This window comes from Typopeltis vanoorti, chromosome 1 (assembly GCF_054136105.1).
Source record: "Typopeltis vanoorti isolate ZY-2024b chromosome 1, IOZ_Tvanoo_1.0, whole genome shotgun sequence".
NCBI lineage: Eukaryota > Metazoa > Arthropoda > Arachnida > Uropygi > Thelyphonidae > Typopeltis > Typopeltis vanoorti.
The window spans coordinates 133,876,558-133,891,796 of record NC_143549.1 but is presented as its reverse complement, the minus strand read 5'-3'; the positions used below and the strand labels follow the sequence as shown (position 1 = coordinate 133,891,796).

The window sequence follows — 15,239 nt, the reverse complement described above, 5'->3', positions numbered from 1 at the left end:
AAGGAGAAGTGATATGATTGAGACTTTTAAACTGTTGAGAGGTGGTTACAGGGTTGATACTGGGGGAGTTCTTTCACTTGGTTGAACAGCAGGAAGGAGTCATGACAAGAGGCCATCCCTGGAAGTTATGAAAGGAAACTGTGAGCAAGAGGGTGAAGAGTGGTTTCTTTGCATGGAGGGTGGTTGAAGAGTGAGAACAGTCAATGAGTTCAAGGAGTGGTATGATAGACTTTGTGTTTCTTAGGGGGGGGAGGAACCTCCCCTCGATGAGTCTTGATAGACTTTGTGTTTCTTAGGAAGGACCTCCCACGATGAGTCTTTTGACTCATTGGAGGCCTGAATAATAATAATAATTTTCTCAACTAAACATTAACATGAGAAATTTAATAGCACTATAGCAGAAATCACAGATTTCCATTTTGCTAGAGTAGATATTCTGCTTGGAAGGATTAAGATTATGGAATTGTAAAGGGACTAATTGAAAAAATAAAGACAGATGAAATGGAAGTATTAAAATGCTGCAGGAGCTTGATACAAATCCTGCAGTGGGATAGAGACTATCAGATGTGTGTAAAGAGAATGTGTGGGAGAACTGTAGGCTCTGACTAAGTTGTTTGAGTCTCAACACAAGAGGGTCCCAAAGTAGTAAAAGCAAGAACGTTGCAGAGAGGTAACACTAGGAGAATTGACTAACTACAGACCTAAGTTACAGATCACAGATCCTGCTACCAGTTTCATAGTGATGTTAAAATGCTAGCAATGAGCCAACAGTCTCAGCCAAGATCTAACCACTGTGCAGTTTGAGAGTACTTGCCTGTAATAGGGCTATCATGTTTAATTTTGAAGGAATGCATTACGATAACCAATTGTCAAACATCAAAGAAAGCTAATATCACACTAATTTCACATAATTTCCATTCTTCAATTTTTTTTTGGGGGGGGAGGACTGTTTATTAAGCCAAAACATTTGAGTAAAGTAATTTTAGTAAAGCCTGTCACGTAGGTACCTTTCTAATAATGTTATGTATTAAAAAAAAAAATCCACTTTAACGTTTTTTTTTAAGAACATATACTTATGAATGATTCCATGTTTTGTATTATCCATGAACCTTTCCTTTTCTCCATTAATCCTTGACAATCAAGATCAAAGGTAAAATATTTCATTTATTTATTTTATTTTTTTTGTTGTTCCAACATGCATATATAAAAATATAAAAATAGATATAAAAAAGTTAAAAAGAAAAGTTCTCTGGAAGACAACCTGATAAAACATCATCTGGCTCAAGCAAGATTTATTTCTGTATATATATATCATTAAGAAGATCTGACTTAAAAACTTATTTCAAATTCTTAATCTTAGTCGTCAGATACAGAAACTAGTTAACCTTAAATTAATCATACCGATGTCCTTCTGATTATGAATATTTCATTTTTCAGAAAATGTTTTCAAAGTGTAATTAAAACCTCCACAGCAGAACCTGCACTTGCAACACAGCCCTGAGATTAAGCAATTACAATTACTATATAAATTATAGTAATGACATTCCAAAGGAATGATTGTTGATCTTTTTATAAACAGGCATCTGTAAAAAGTAAATGGACATTTTCGACTCTGTTATGTACATAAAGGAAGTAAAACTGATATATATAATCCCAGGGTTTGAGCAAAAGGAAGTCCTAGGAATTCATCAGTTAGTGGCAGCAGAAAGAGATAGCAACTTTATGTAGCAGAATAACGTTGCAACAGAACAGTGTGGCAAGTGTCACAGACTCGAACAGGCTTGGCAGATGATGGCAATGGCATAGTATTGTCAGAACAAGAATTGCAAAATATTTCTCCACAGTGGCGGCAATGATGCTGCATTAAAAAAAAAATCAGCACGTTAAAACTTAAAAATAAAATATGCATAATTTGTTTCTATAATTTAAACCAAAAAACAAGGAAAAGAAATCATGTGCATAGATCACAGTATTTTTTTGTATCTTATTTTTGTACAACATTACAAATAACACATCCTTTATGTGTTAAGGATGCAAAGTTAGAGATAACTTGTGAAAGTTTCATACTGTAGGTATACAATAATACACATAATATATGTTGCCAATTTCAAATTAATAGCATTAATTTGAAAATTCAGGAGTGTCTCAATGCCTCAAACAATAAAGCTGAGTAATAATTTACAACACAGTTTTTCAGGATGAAAGTAATATTTAAATTGTTCCTATAGTTGCCGAGGCTATGAATTATAGGCCAATTTGTGTGTCTGGAGCTTGTTTGTCTGTTACCAATCTACTTACATACTACAACCAAGTGATGAATGCACTAGACACAGCAGATGCATACACAGTGGTATATTTAAATTTTTCAAAGACCTTTCCTTTGACAAACTGCCATTTATTCCAGTTTAGTTGGTAAACAAAACTGAAATGGATAGGATTAAATACTAGATTACCGAATTGGTCAGGTGATTGTCTATCAGGTAGGTATCAGCAAGTTGTGTAGATGGGAGCAGTATCCAGATGAGGATATCCTGAAAGAGGAAAGGCATTCATGGTATACTTCAAGGGTATATTTCAGGACCATTATTGTTTAACTTGTATGTGTGTGTGTGTGTGTGTGTGGAGCAGGCTTAACTGAAGATATGCAGCTGTTTGCAGGTGATGCAGAGTTGGAGAAAACTATGTGGAGGACATAACATGCAGAAGTGAGGTGAGAATAAACAATGCAATCACAACATGTAGTTATGATTGCATTGTTTAAAGTCATGATCAGGCCAAAAATGGATTACAGTGCAGATTTTGTCACCTGAATTTCATGGAATGGATGAGATTAAATACTAGATTACCGAGTTGGTTAGGTGATTGTCTATCAGGTATGTATCAGCAAGTTGTGTAGACAGGAGCAGTATCCAGATGAGGATATCCTGAAAGAGGAAAGGCATTCATGGTATACTTCAAGGGTATGTTTCAGGGCCATGATTGTTTAACTTGTATGTGTCTGGAGCAGGCTTAACTGATGCAGCCATTTGCAGGTGATGCAGAGTTGGAGAAAACTATGTGGAGGACATAACATGCAGAAGTGAGGTGAGAATAAACAATGCAATCATAACATGCAGTTATGATTGCAGAGATATGAAGATAGACTGAGGGGAATGCCATTTTGCAGAGCTTATTAATAGAAGGAAGAAGGGATATGATTGACATACATAAGTTGGTAAGGTTTGTTACTATATTAATGTGAAAGAGATTTTTCAGAGAATGAAGGGGAGGCATGGGTAGAAAAAGAGGTCACCCCTAAAAGAGCTCTGTATCTATAGAGGGATGAGGAGCAGGTTCTCTGCATAGAGAGTGATTGGTGAGTGGATTGCATTGCCTGAAAGTGTGGTGAGTTGTAAAAATGCTGAATGAGTTTAAGGCATAGTTTGATAATCATTTAGTGTGATGAGTCTTTTGATTCCATGAAGGTCTAAGGTTAATAATAATAAATTTATTTCAATCAATTTTTATAGAAGCTCATCTTTTCTGCTCTCTTTCTTTCCAAGTTACAGGGCAGAAATGTGGCCAACAGCTACTTAATCATATATTGCATATTTGAAAAATTAAACTACTAATTGTTCTTCATGCTTATTTAATTATTCTTATTTATCATTGTGAAGCTTGAAACAGTGAGATACTTAACTATTTTTGATTCAACTTCATCCATAATAAAAGTACCTTCTCTAATTTCTAAACTATGATTTTCTTCATCTGAATGACACTGTTACTTTGCTCAATGGAAGAAATATAACATAAAAATCTAAGTTTGGTTTCTAAAGTGAAACAAGAATTGTACTATCCATTATGTGTTTGTCCATAAATCATGCAATGTTTTTTGAGAGAAATAAGGAGTAAAATTTGACAGTTTTGTTATGTAATATGCATCAAGGCAGGTCAGCTTGCAAGCCGGCTCCATTCAAACACAGGTACACAGATATCTCGACAAACTGTGGCAAGACATCTGTGAAAAGTAGGCCTATATGCCCAAAGGCCTATAGTCTGTGTCCCTTTATTCACAGCTCATTGTAAGCACATTTATAGTGGTGTTGTATCCATAAAAATTGGACAATCACCAATGGCTAATGTACTCTTTACAGATGAAAGTCATTTTAGTCATTCCTTCAATCCTAGATGGCACTTGATCTGGCATGAAAGTGATACTGCTTACCATTGCAAAAATGTTCTTGAAAAGGAGAAATGTGGTGGTGTTGGGGTCATGGTGTGGGGAGGCTTTATGCTTAATGGATACACCAAGCTACAAGTGAGGAAAAAAGGAACTTTGACTGATGAACGATATTGCAACGTAAGTTCTTCAACATCATGCAATTGTTCCATGGTGCTGTAGGTGAAGAATTCATTTTTATGTATGACAATGCCACACTACATTATACACGAGCAGTGGAGATGCTTTTGGAGACTAAGGATATTAATTAAATCGAGTGGCCAGCATGCTCCCCAGATCTCAACCCCATAGAACACATATGGGATGCAATAGGGAGATGCGTTGCTGCTCAAAATTCCCCACAAGAAAACAAACAAGGCATTATCCTTGCTCTGAAGCAGGTTTGCCTCAAGAACTCCTGCATTATTTGGTACTAAGCATAGTAACCACATTGTAAAAGCTGCATTGCAGTTTGGGGTAGACATATTCTATACAGGACTGTCTCTCTACATAGTTTTCTTTTAGCACTGTACATTAATTCCTTAACTATGTCCTTAGGAAATTTGTAACTATTGTGAAAAATGTATTGCAATTTAATTTGTACAAAATTCATAATATATTTTTTTGTATAATATAATTTATTAATATGCTGATAATATATTAATAATTTATTAGTATGATGATAGTATCCACTCTCCAGTCAAAAGGCTGCAGGTTCGAATCCCGCTGTGGGCATGGATGTCTGTGATTGTCTGTGGAAATAGTAGTGGTGGTGGTCGGCGATAGATGCCATTGGTGTAGTTGTGGTCAGTTGGTGGATTGAATGGTGGAGACAGAGTTGTAGAGCAGGTGCCCTCCCCTCAATGAGTCTTTGGACTCCCTGGAGGTGTCAAATAATAATAATAATAATAATAATAAATTTGGCTGTAGTCATGAAAATTTTTTCATATACAACTAAAAATGTAGTTCATCCTTGGCTTTTGGACACCAATATATGTACAATGGAATTTTACATGAAATTCTAATATTACTTTTTTACAAATTTTGCACTAAAATATTGTGCAGTTTTATCTGCATTTGCAATAAATAAAACTTATATATAAAAGCAGTGCCCTCTCTCTCTCTCTCTCGGATCTCCTCATGTCTGAGGACTCGTGACCTTCCTGATGATGCTTCGCCATTTCTTTTTCTCTTGTGCTTCTCTTATTGCTTGTTCTAGTTTAAGTCCAGTGATTCTTGATATTTGGTCAATCCATCTGTAGGGTGGTTTTCCTCTTTTTCTTTTCCCACATGGTTTACACTGGATGATTATTTTTTCCAGGCAGTTGCCTTCCCTTCTACATATGTGTCCAAAATATTGCACTATTCTCTTGTCAATTATGTTTATCAGTCTTGTATGGATATTCAGTTCTTCTAGGATACTTTTGTTTGTTCATTTTTCTGTCCAAGAAAAGCAGTGCTCATCTTAGGTAAATTCAATTTACACAAATTGTCATAAAAGGACTAGAAAAGTTGTGAATTATAAAAATTTTACCTAATCCACCTACAATATTCATACGCCATCTAACCATGGTCTTTGAGTAAGACCATGATTAGATAGTCTACCTCAAGTAGACAGCTTGCATGCAATGTTATTTTCCTCAGCCTCTCTTTCAACACTCACTTGCTATACTTTTAGTGTTTTAGTGCTGCATACTTTTGGTGCTTGCATGTTATATATTTTTAATATTTAGATGGATCCTAATACTTCACCATTCTTGAACATCCAAAGAGAAATAGATCATGCATTAGACTGTTACTGAGAGATTTATGAAAAAAAGAAAGAAGCCATCATTAAACATTAAAGCATCCTTAAAGCAAATTAAACATTTTTTTTTTTAAATATTTCCTAGTTTCTCATACTATTTACACTGCATTATATTACTCTGCATTAATAATTACATATTGAAATACAATTTGTGTGCAAATTTTGTGACTGCAACTAACAGAAATAATGTTTAAAACATCTTAATGCACTACTGCATACATGCACTACAAATGCATAAGCAATAGGATGTGATTAATGAACAAAGAGTTAAATCTGACTTATTTAAAATTCAAGTTATGAAAAGTTTGCGGAACATAACTCTTATATAAATTGGAATTGCCCATGTATCAGTATCATCTTACATCCTCAGATCTTGTGTCAACTTTATCAGAGGATGACACTGGCTAGGCTTTGTGTATTGGTTTATTACCATGTTGGAAATAGATTTGATATATACCACACCACTACATAGGATAGGAAACACACACATTAATTCAATAATGATTATGATGATAAATATACTTCACATGCAAACTTGTTTTCTTATACTTCAATAAAATAAAAAGCAAGAATGTAATTCTTGTTTTATACTTTCACACAACAAAATCTTATAATTAGGTTACAGTGCTGAGAAATAAACACAGGTTTAATTATTTCAATATTTCATCTCTATCACATAAACATCTTCGGGAATACAATATAAAAATTGTAATCACACACACACACACACACACACACACACACACACACACACACACACACACACACACACACACACACAAAAAAAAGAATAAGTGGAAGAAGCCTAAAGTTTGATGAGGGTGAGTCCTCTGTTGGCTAGCCTTAGGTATTGAATAGGAGGTCTAAGAATTAATGAATTAATGTTTCCCAAATCATGGGAAGTTTAACAACCGTATTTATTTCGGTTAGGTTGGTTTTTAAATCTGGTACTAATTCAAAAAAAAGTCTTTCAAGTTTGTATTTGCTGCAGTGAAGCATAGAAGTTTTTTACCATGTGATTCTGTGCAAGGTATCCAAGGCATAGTTATCCCTGACTGACCATAATTATGGTGGCAGATGTTCATAATATGAGCTGCAAGAGAAAGGAATTTTGTAAACTTGAAACAGAGAAGGGAGAGAATGGATCTTTAGGAGAGCAGATAAAAGCTACTGTTTTCAAATAAGGTATGCAAACAGTGTAGAAATTATATTTCTTTAAAGGTCTAGCTATTTTTTCTGAAGTTTCCCAGATATAATGAAAAGTAACAGCATTATTATAATCTGTATGCTGAAAGGGATATGAGGTAATAAGAGAAATAACTATGTTATTAATCTTTTTTAGCATTATTGGACAGGAAGTTATGGTGAACAAAGGAAAATTCAACTATAATGGGCTTGGAACAGAGGTTAGAAGCTCTATTAATGAAGATTTTATTACCATATTATTGGGAGGTGGAGTGATGGAAAACTCTACGTATGCAACTACCCAGGATAAGTTTTCTGTAAACCAAGAAGGAAAGAGTACCATTGGGAAGATATGTGACTAGAGTGTCCAGAAAAGGTGGGCTATTATTATTTTCTTTTCTATAGTGAATTGAATTCTGGAGTGCTGACTGTTGAAGTTGAGGAGGAAAGAGTCATGTGTTTGATTCACATGTCCAAATGGAGAACACATCATCAATGTATCATAGACAGATGCAAGTTTTTGGATGTGTGGAGTGAGTTTGAGGGAAGAATGAATTTGTATAAGAGGAAACAACCTGCATTTGAAAATGTTTGGCATTAGGAGACCAGAGAAATTATTAATTAGTATGAGACCTAACATAAAGAATCAGGGAAACTAGATGATGATGGAAGGAATGATGAGAATGTATGCATAAGAGGTATCATGTTATGCAACTGTGTTAATGACAGGAATGTGCATTATCACAGAAATGATTATGAGGAAATAATGACTGAATGTTTATCCAATTCAGATGTATTGAGTTTGTGCAAAGATGTCTCTGTAAGTAATGTATTCAATAAGAATGGAAATCTGCAAGTTGTTCAACTGGATCATACAGACTACAGAAGTAAGTATACAAAAGAGCAGACAAGTAACTTATTTTGTCTGTACACAAATGCCAGGAGTATTATCAGAAAGAAAGGAATAATTTGTTGCCCTGTGAATATGTTGGAGCCTCATATTGCAGGAATTATTTGAGAGATCTGGCTATCAGAGGCAGATATACTAAATGGTGTCTAGCATAAAGGATACAGTATTTTTAGAATGGAAAGACAGATAGAAGAGAACATACAGGAAAGAAGGATAGGAGAGAAAAGGATATGCTGCTAATAATATTGGATGATTTGAATCCAGTTAGAATAGAAAGTTATGACTGCCATATTAGTAACAATATTCTGTGTGGCAATGATCTTGAGGCCATCTGGTATGAGGTGAAGCCTAGCAAGATCAAATACATGGTGGGATGTTGTTACAGATCTAATGGATTAGTTGCTGGTAATGATAAAATGCATTACCATGTAAACATGATGGGTGGCAAATAAGTAATCATCATTGGAGACTGTAATTATCCAAACACTGATTGGTAGCAGCAAAATCTCATCAGAAGAATGAAGCTGTATTTATTGAGATGTTTCTGGGACAACTTTCTCAAGCAGCATGTAGCAGAAAGAAGTCAAGGTCAAAGAGTGTCACATCTGATTTTAGTGTCAAGGAGAGTTTCAGTTAAGGATACGACTGTTGCTGCCTCCAGCTGATGACAGTGATCATGCCATGCTGATTTGGAAGTGGCTAAGTTTATGTATTTTCCATTCAGAAAAGGTTATATGCAAAATCACAAAGCAAGAAATTATGGCCAACTGAGCAGTATATGAGTTCTGTGCAATGGCATCAATTTCTAAATGAGAATGATATTGGAAGTGTTTAAAAAGCATTTAAAAAATACTTGAAATAATGCAATTAAATTAAAGGTCCAAGAAATTATATTCTTGTTTCATTCTTTATCCAAGAGTAAGCAAACAAAGTTTGTGCATAAGTATCTTCATGACTAGATTACTTGTATATAGAACTACTGACTTCACATTAACTGCCATAGCATCCCACAATGCAAAGCACACACACACCCTTTTGGGTGTGCAAAATGGTATGCATTATGGGAAATGCCATTAACCAGACCAGCTTTCAACGCTATTGAGGTACTGTTAAAGTGTGGGGGAGTACTTCTCTAAAAACTCTGAGGAATTTCCAAGATTACTCCAAACCTCATTGACTAGGGTCACTACTAAGCTCATCACTTCTGACCAGAATCACTACAGGACAGAAAACTCAGCAGTGGTTCTGCTCAGTAACAGGCAAAAAACCTGTCATCAAGCAGAACTGCTGTACTCTCCAGGATCAGTTGGAGCCAAACCCAGAAGAGATAAGGTTGAAGTAATGCAAAAGTAATATAGTTCCCATATACAAGGTAGTGTAAAGGTGTAAGAACTTTTTTAAATATTCTGTATTAGAGCTAGTAGAGGAAAGCTTTTTCACTTGTTTATAAATTAAAGTTGCCAAGAAATTATATTCTTGTTTCAGCTTGGAGTATTATATTCTTGTTTCAGCTTGGTGCTTCACTCAGTGAAGAAGTAATGGTGAACATTAAGTTCACCATTACTTCTTCACTGAGTGAAGTACCTCAGATGTACGAGGAGAAGGTACTAAAGTTGTTGCACAAACTAAATAAGAATTTGGTAATGGGGTGGGGGATACAGATGGGATATCAACACAAATGCTAAAATAATCTTCAGCTGAACCGGCTGTTCCTTTGACCAGGCTATATAACTTGAATTTCAGAACAGGTGATATTCCACAGGAGTGGAGAGAATATATGATTGCACAATGGCAATGCAAAGATGTATCTAGCTGCGGAAGTTTTTCTCAGTTGGTTAGACTATAATAAATTTAGTTTAATCCTTTATCCAAGTGTAAGCAAACAAAAGTTTGCACCTGAACTGAAGTATCTTCAGGACTGAGACAACTCATTGTTGCCTCAGCTGTTGACCTATCAGTACTATCAGGCAACTAGCTGTTGACCTATCAGTACCCTGGAGTGGTGGTAAAGATTTTGGAAAAGTTGGTAAGAGAGCTCACATACATATATAAATGGATTGATAGAGAATCTACACTTTGCAATGGACAGAGTGGTTTACAAAGGGATCATGTTGCTCAAATGTGCTCACATTTTATAATAATGTTACCACTGATTTAGACAAGTATGATACTTTTGGAATTTGCAAAAGCTTTTGACAGAACAGTTGCATCAACTGGAAGTTATGAAACTGAATTATAATGCATTAATGTGGATAAGAGGATGGCTAACTGATAGCTATCAAATGATGGTGTATGTGGGGATCTGTCAGATTAAAGTTTAACACATGGATCAGTCCTTAGTTCATTGTTATTCAATGTTTAGATTAATAACATTGGGATGGATTTGACAAGAAACAAACAGCAATTTGTTGATAATGCAAATTATCAACAAATATCATAAGCATGGTAATCAGAAATGCAAATGATAATGCAGTGCTTGCAGTCTATTCAGATGAAAATGATAAGCAATACTTGATTTGAATAAGCTGGAATTGTGTGCATGTGAAAATAGCTATCAATTCAATGTTAGTAAATGTAAAGTTATGCACTCTGATACAATAAGATTTCCAATGTCATATTAGATTGGTGGAATTATGCTAGAGGATCTCAGAGTTTTAATGGACAAAAAGTTGAAGGTCAAGGGCCATATAGCAAAGATTTCAAATATAACTCAGAAGATAATTGCAATGCTAAAATAAACCTTGACATGTAAGGATATGGAAGTCATTTTTCCTAGTAATTGTGTGCAGATCTGGTCTCCTGGTTTCTGTCGTGATGCTGAAACAATGGATTAAGTGCAAAAGAGTATGTTAAAGATGATATGAGACTTGGAATGTAGATTATGAAGACAGATTGAGAATTAGTGGATTGCAGATACTAGCAAACAGGATAAAACGGGATGATATAATGGACACTAGGAAATTTTTGAAAAGGTCATACAGGATACTAGTAGATGTAATTTTTACGAAGGATGGGGAAGGCATCCATAGAAATAGAGAATAAATGTAGTCAAGAAGATGGTAAGAGCTACATTTTTCTCTCATAGTATAGTGCATGATTGGAATGGATTGCCTTTAGAGATGGTGAGTGCAGGTAGTGTGAACGAATTCAAGAAAATGTATGACAGGTGATGTGTGTGTGAGATATCTAGCCTCCCCTCAACGAGTCCTTGACTCCCTAGAGGTCTCACGTAACAATAAGTATATAGAAACTGACTACAGGAGAGAGGGGAGCACCCATGGCTATACCTGTCACCTGTTTATACATGGTGTTCTGGTAAATGAAGTAACCAGTATGGATGGAAAAATTTAAGCAATCAATGATGTTGGGAGGGGGGGGGAGGCAAGTAAGAGTGTTAGAATGGGAAATATTGGTGAATAAAGAAGGGATGTTGAAACTCGCCATGTTATCTAAAACTAAATGGTTATACTAAACTTCCTAAGATTTGGGAAACATTAACTCTTCTATCACCCACCCAACAGCCAAGGTAGTCAACAGCAACCATAAAGGCTTCATAGAACTTTAGGCTCCTAGTCTACTTCTTCCACTAACTGTTTTGTGTGTGCTAGTATGATTTTTACATTGTATCCCTAAAGATGTCTCTAAGACAGAGATGATATATCAGAACAATTAAACCCACGTTTAATTATTTCTCAGTGCAGTGTTGTATTCATTCCGTTAAATCCATTTATAAGCTCAAATCAGCACCTAAGCCTTAATATCAGCAAAAAAACTTGTTACAACTATCTCTAATCCAGGGTATTACAATTATACAGTGATAAACCATTTTTGCTATTTACATTTATAAATCATCAAAACAACTTTGAATATCTCTGAGAAATTCCCATTGATGAGACCTCAAATAAAGGTTACAATTGGTCTGGGTAGGGAATGTCACTATAATGCATGGTGGCATATAAGACCCAGGAGGGAGGGAGAAAGGGAGGGGGGGGGGGGAGAGAGAGAGAGAGAGAGAGAGAGAGAGAGAGAGAGAGAGAGATGAAGAAGTCTAGAAAAGAGTAGCTAAGATAATAACAAGAATTTTGAATGTTGGCTAAGAGGACAGATTAAGGAAATACGTTTTATAGAGCTCGATGCATAGAAGAAAATAGGTAGATTGAGCAAGATGTCTAGGTTAGGGAGATGGAGGTTATCAAATTAACAGAGATAAAATCATTCACAAAATGGATGGAGAAAAAGAATGGGATGCATCAGTAGAGAGTGTGCAAGCGTAACAATTGTCACTGAGTTTCAAATACAGAATGAAAAATGTGATAGTTCATGAGAATTTTTCATGACAAGGTTAGAACTGCACTGAGGCATGATGATAATATTACTAAAACATGGTAGATTATATGTAAAAAAACTTTGAAAACTGTGCAAAAGTATAAGTCAAAAGTATGTCTAAAAAAAGCAATACTCATAACTATTTCATACTTTACGTCTTGCCACCGAGAATGGTTTGTTGCACTGTTTACAATGAGAAGCTTCTTTGTCATCAGTCCATACTGCTTCTTTTAAGGTAAGATGTGTTTCCCGCAAATCATCTACTTCTAACTTTGATCTGTAATAATTGTACCAAAATAACATAATGTACTGAAGATCCGTAATAAACAAAGTTTTAAAGAATATAAATGCATACACATTATGCACAAAAATGTTATATAGAAAAACACATTACCAGTTAAACAAAAATACTCTTCACAAAACATTCTTTTAGGATTCTTTTAGTGAATTAAATAATTCACTGCAATATTTCTCTGTGGGACCAATAAGCAGAACAGTAGTCTTATACTTGGTAACAAAATGCATCTACCAGCTAAGGATATTTCACAAATATCCAACAAGTCCACAATTGAATTCAAAGCCACAGCCTATTTAGAAGGAGACAGAGATGACATCCACTCAGGCAACAAGGGACATTATTCACAGTTTATATTATTTAGTATCCTACGACTTGGATATAGTTTCCTTTATGAAATAATGACCTTTGTATGCTACATTTGTTACATTGCTCTAGCTATGTTTTGCTTCTACATCCAAGTCAAACTTGTGTCTTTGTAGATCACATTTAACTGAAAAAGCAAGAGAAGGATGTATGATGAGTATTCTACAAATGTCCAATCCACAACTTCTTCATGCCTCTGAATTTTTTGAATTGTGTACTGCACATTAGCCTTCAATATCTTTGCTTAATATTTAGTCAGAGTTTCTTTAAATGCCTCCATACCAAAGTCAGAAGAATGATGCAAATGTTTTGTTTGGATAGACAAAAACCTGTCTTCATTTCTCATGAATGATGTGAAGAACATTTCTCTGAAATAAAACAACTTTTACACCTGAAAGCAAATTAGGTTCTTGCATATGGATGTGGGTAGTTTTCCCCTTCTATGAGACCATTATGCATTAATTGTACATGTTCTCTACATCCATTTGCCTGATGAGAACTCCCAAGTTTCCAAAAGAAAACAGAGATTTTCATCCTTCAATGCATGTGAACTTTCATAAGGACTTTTCAACTTTCACCTAACTAACACCTTCACCACTACACCTGATATACAAGGGTGGTCTGAAAAGTTCTCGGCCTCAACCATAGATGACAACACTATAAGCAAGATTTTTTTTTTCTAAGTTGGTACATCTGTCATAAGCATCCATGTGAAATTGCAAGTCATTCTATCAAGTAGTTTATTTTATACAGCTGTCTGAAGCAAAAGTGTTGCCTGTATCTCTTGAAATGGATAATATTGAATATCGTGCAGTTATAAAATTCTTTATAAAAGGTTTAACACCAATAAGAAATTCATTCGAAGTTCATAAAAGTTTATGGGCACTCTTCTCTTTCGTTTTTGACAATTAAGAAATGGGCTGCCGAGTTTAAACATGGTCGTATCAGCCTTGAAGATGATCTACATGAAGGATTTTCAAAAAGTATAACACCACCAGAAATCATTGATCAAGTGCACGATATGGTATTGGATGACCGGAGAGTCAAAGTGAGTGAAATTGCTGAGACAATAGGCATTTCAAAATAACGTGTGGGATATATTTTGCATGAAAATGAAAAAGCTTTATGCAAGATGGGTGTCACGCTTGCTCACAGCACATCAAAAATGCACTCGCATGAAAATTTCTGAAGTGCTTGGAGCATTTTAACAAGAATAAAACTGATTTTGGGCATCAATTTATTACTATGGATGAGACTGGGATTCACCATTACTCACCAGAATCCAAACAGCAATCAAAACAGTGGACACTGTTCAGTGCCAAAGACGACAAAGTCAGTTCCATCAGCAGGAAAGGTCATGGCATCAGTGTTTTGGGATGCTAAAGGCATTTTGTTTATTAATTATCTTAAAAAGGGTAAAACAATAACCGGGGAATATTATTCCGATCTTTTAACCACACTGGATGAAAAAATTCGTGAGAAAAGACCCGGTTTGCAGAAGAAAAAAAATCATCTTTCATCAGGACAGTGCACCTGCCCACAGAGGTGTTTTGGCAATGGGAAAATTAAAGGATTCCCACTATGAATTGTTGGAACATCCACCCTATTCCACAGATTTGGCTCCCTCTGACTTCTATCTCTTCCCAAAACTAAAACTCTTCCTCGCTGGTCAGTGCTTTTCTTTGAATCAAGGTGATTGCAGTTGCAGATCTTACTAAGAACCACTACAGGGACAGGATAATTTTTTGCTGGAGCATTGCTGGAATAAATGTATTAATCTTAAGGGAGATCATATTGAAAAATAAAAATAATTTTGAAATTATAAATTTGTTTTTTAATCGTTAGGCCGAGAACTTTTCAGACCACCCTCATACATACTGTTCTATAGTTGGACACCAATAACTTGAATTCTTCCCTGTGCAGTGGAACTATTTTCCCTCTTTCAATTCTTCAGGGGATGTTCCCATTGCCAGACTTTTGTTGAATAATCAAGGATACTGCTAGCTGTTTTCTCACATTCTGCTAATACTTATGGTAATAGTCTATCCCGTCCCATAACCTTGTTAATATGAATGTTGCTTAATATCCTAAACATTTACCATTCTTGACCAGCCAGTTTCTGTCCTCCTTCCTGTTATTCAACACAACTCCT

The 15,239-nt window shown here is 35.3% G+C and overlaps 1 protein-coding gene across 2 annotated transcripts in view; it reads right to left on the bottom strand.

Annotated features, from left to right (window-relative positions):
* Positions 1 to 1,477: 1,477 nt before the first annotated feature.
* Positions 1,478 to 15,239, bottom strand: part of LOC150110447 (RUN and FYVE domain-containing protein 2-like) — a 358,385-nt gene continuing 344,623 nt past the window's right edge. For both annotated transcript variants that reach the window (XM_090393911.1, XM_090393918.1), the window contains exons 15-16: positions 12,577 to 12,703; positions 1,478 to 1,858 (exon numbers count right to left, since the gene is read on the bottom strand). In XM_090393911.1, the coding sequence (XP_090250037.1) occupies positions 1,721 to 1,858; positions 12,577 to 12,703 (265 nt within the window). In that variant the 3' untranslated portion in view covers positions 1,478 to 1,720. The remainder of the gene's footprint in view (positions 1,859 to 12,576; positions 12,704 to 15,239) is intronic.